At 37.4% G+C, this 2,439-nt stretch overlaps 1 protein-coding gene across 1 annotated transcript in view; it reads right to left on the reverse strand.

Moving 5' to 3' along the window:
* LOC106883244 (prostaglandin reductase 1) overlaps positions 1-2,439 on the reverse strand; it is a 6,954-nt gene that overhangs the window by 2,870 nt on the left and 1,645 nt on the right. The window contains exons 3-5 of the mRNA XM_052971517.1: positions 1,288-1,344; positions 690-854; positions 126-195 (exon numbers count right to left, since the gene is read on the reverse strand). Coding sequence (XP_052827477.1) covers positions 126-195; positions 690-854; positions 1,288-1,344 — 292 coding nt within the window. The remainder of the gene's footprint in view (positions 1-125; positions 196-689; positions 855-1,287; positions 1,345-2,439) is intronic.

The following is a 2,439-nucleotide window of genomic DNA, read 5'->3' on the forward strand; positions in this document are numbered from 1 at the left end:
AAACATGTATTGCATTATACAGACAAAAACATGTAATATTTTGAATGCAGTATCGCTGTTAAAACAGCAGTAAAACTCGGTATTATTACCCTTGTCAGATGGAAAAATTATTTTTTATGTCTTACAACAGTAATAATATCCAATTTTCCTGCTATTTTCACAGAGATACTACGTTCAAAATACTTTCTGGTCTGTCTAATAGTTGCTTTAATTGTTTAATCACAGGCACTCCAGTTTATGACCATCTATGACTATCAATCTTTTTAAGAGTATGAATGACTGACTATAATACGAGTTCATTGCTTATTTAAAATGGTAAGGCATGGTAGGTGTAGGCAAGGCTGTGTGGTTAAGTGACTTGCTTCCCAACTGTGTTGTCTCGAGTTCAGTCCTACTGCATGGCATCCAGAGCAAGTATCTTCTACTAAAGCCCCAGGCTGACAAGGATGTGAGTGGATTAGATGAAGAGAAGCAGAAAGAAACCAGTTTTGTATGTGTGTGTGTGTGTATGCCTTTGCCTTGACATCATGTAATGGTTGTAAGTGATAGAAAGGATAATTATTATTATTATTATTATTATTATTATGATAATTATTAGCTATGGTAAAGGAGCAGATGAACTGAAAGTATCAAGAAGAAATCAAACATTGTATATAAAACAGAAAAAAAAAAGATAAAACACCACTTACCCAGGCATTCCCAAGGATCCTAGAATAAGAGACAATGGTAAGTCTTCAATGTCTGGAACTTTCCTCAGAACTGAGACATCTTTCACTAATGTGTGGCTCTTCCAACCAAAATGTGCCATCACATGTGTGCCTTCAGGAAATTTTGGATTCTTACTAGCAATAACCCTGCATTTAAACATAAACTTATTTTAGAATTTAAGAATTTTGTAAAGTAGATATATGTACAATGTCCGGCCCATTTAAAAGGACCCTTGATGTGTCAGGTGATATGATATGCTTGAGAAGACCTGTTGAGTCAAGTAAAACCAAAATCGTAGCTGTGGAAAGTGCCCCCTGAGTGGCTCCTGTTCTGGTGGCACATAAAATGCATCATCTTGTACGTGGTTGATGCCAGTGCCCCCCGAGTGGCTCCTGTGCCAGTGGCACGTAAAAAGCACCATCCGAATGTGATCAATGCCAGGCCTGACTGGCTCCCATGAGGGGATTGTGCAATGTCTTTACCATTGTACTTATACTGTGTCGATATGAACTAGAAAGGCTTTGTACAGTGGTGTAATTTAAGCACACAGCAAATGAGAAACTATCGAAACAAACTTACCTTGCTACCTGTTCTCCCATCATCACATCTCCTTCTGACAACTCACCAGCATTGATACTAAATAAGAAAAGAAACACAAAAAACGCCATAGTAATCTTCAGAATGACAATTACCTTCTTAATGCAAAACAGTCAATACTTTAATGAACCATAAAAATCTCCAGAACTTTGAAACTTAACCCTGGCTTTTCAAGCATTAAACAGACATGGAGGAGGAGGAGGAAAAGAAGAAGAAGAGTACATTTTTTTCATGCTGGCGTGAGTTGGACATCTGACAGCAGTCGGCAAGCTGGAGAGCTGCGCCAGGCTCCAGTTGTCCATTTTGGCATGGTTTCTATGACTGGACACCCTTCCTAATGCCATAAACATATGTATATATATATGTGTGTATATATATATTTGTCTAGAATCATGCTGGACGCAGAGGAGGAGAGAAAATAGTAATTCAGTGAAGGAGAAGTAGTGAGAGTAATAGCTCTGATTGACAGGGAGTGAGAGAAAGTAATAGTAGGGAGAGAAAAGAAAGGGTGAAAAAAAAATCACCATTTCAACTCTGTGTGAGTGTATGTGTGTGCATGTACAAGGGAAGTGTGTAAATGTTTGTATGTGTGATTATTATATACCTTATTTTGTACCTTATTTATATATAAAATATTACAATTAGCCATCATTATTCATGGCACATGGTCAGCTAATTAATAACAATACGTGTGAAGATTTATGTCAACACAACACAACACAACAGGTAATCCATATTGGTGAAAATATTTTAGCTGTTAAAAAAAGCTAACAGACAGAAACGGCAAACCAAATTTAACTTTAGACATTCATTTGTTTAACCAAATGAATGATGCCTCCTATACCCAATTCACTTACACTCTGTCGTACATGCATACTGACATTACCCGTCCAGTGGAGCATGCTGGCTTCATTTCTTTCAAGCCTCTGCTGTCCCTAACCACTGCTTGACAACTGGTGTTGGTCTGTTTATGTCCCAAAGACTTCCTGGTTCAGCAAAAAGAGATTGTTAAGTATCCAACTTATAAATAAAGAAAAAATCAATACTGCAGTCAATTTGTTTGATTAAAACAGTCAATGCAGAGCTCCAGCATGGCCACAGTTCAATGACTGACACAAATAAAAGACAAAGGAT

The sequence above is a fragment of the Octopus bimaculoides genome, chromosome 11 (genome assembly GCF_001194135.2).
Source record: "Octopus bimaculoides isolate UCB-OBI-ISO-001 chromosome 11, ASM119413v2, whole genome shotgun sequence".
NCBI lineage: Eukaryota > Metazoa > Mollusca > Cephalopoda > Octopoda > Octopodidae > Octopus > Octopus bimaculoides.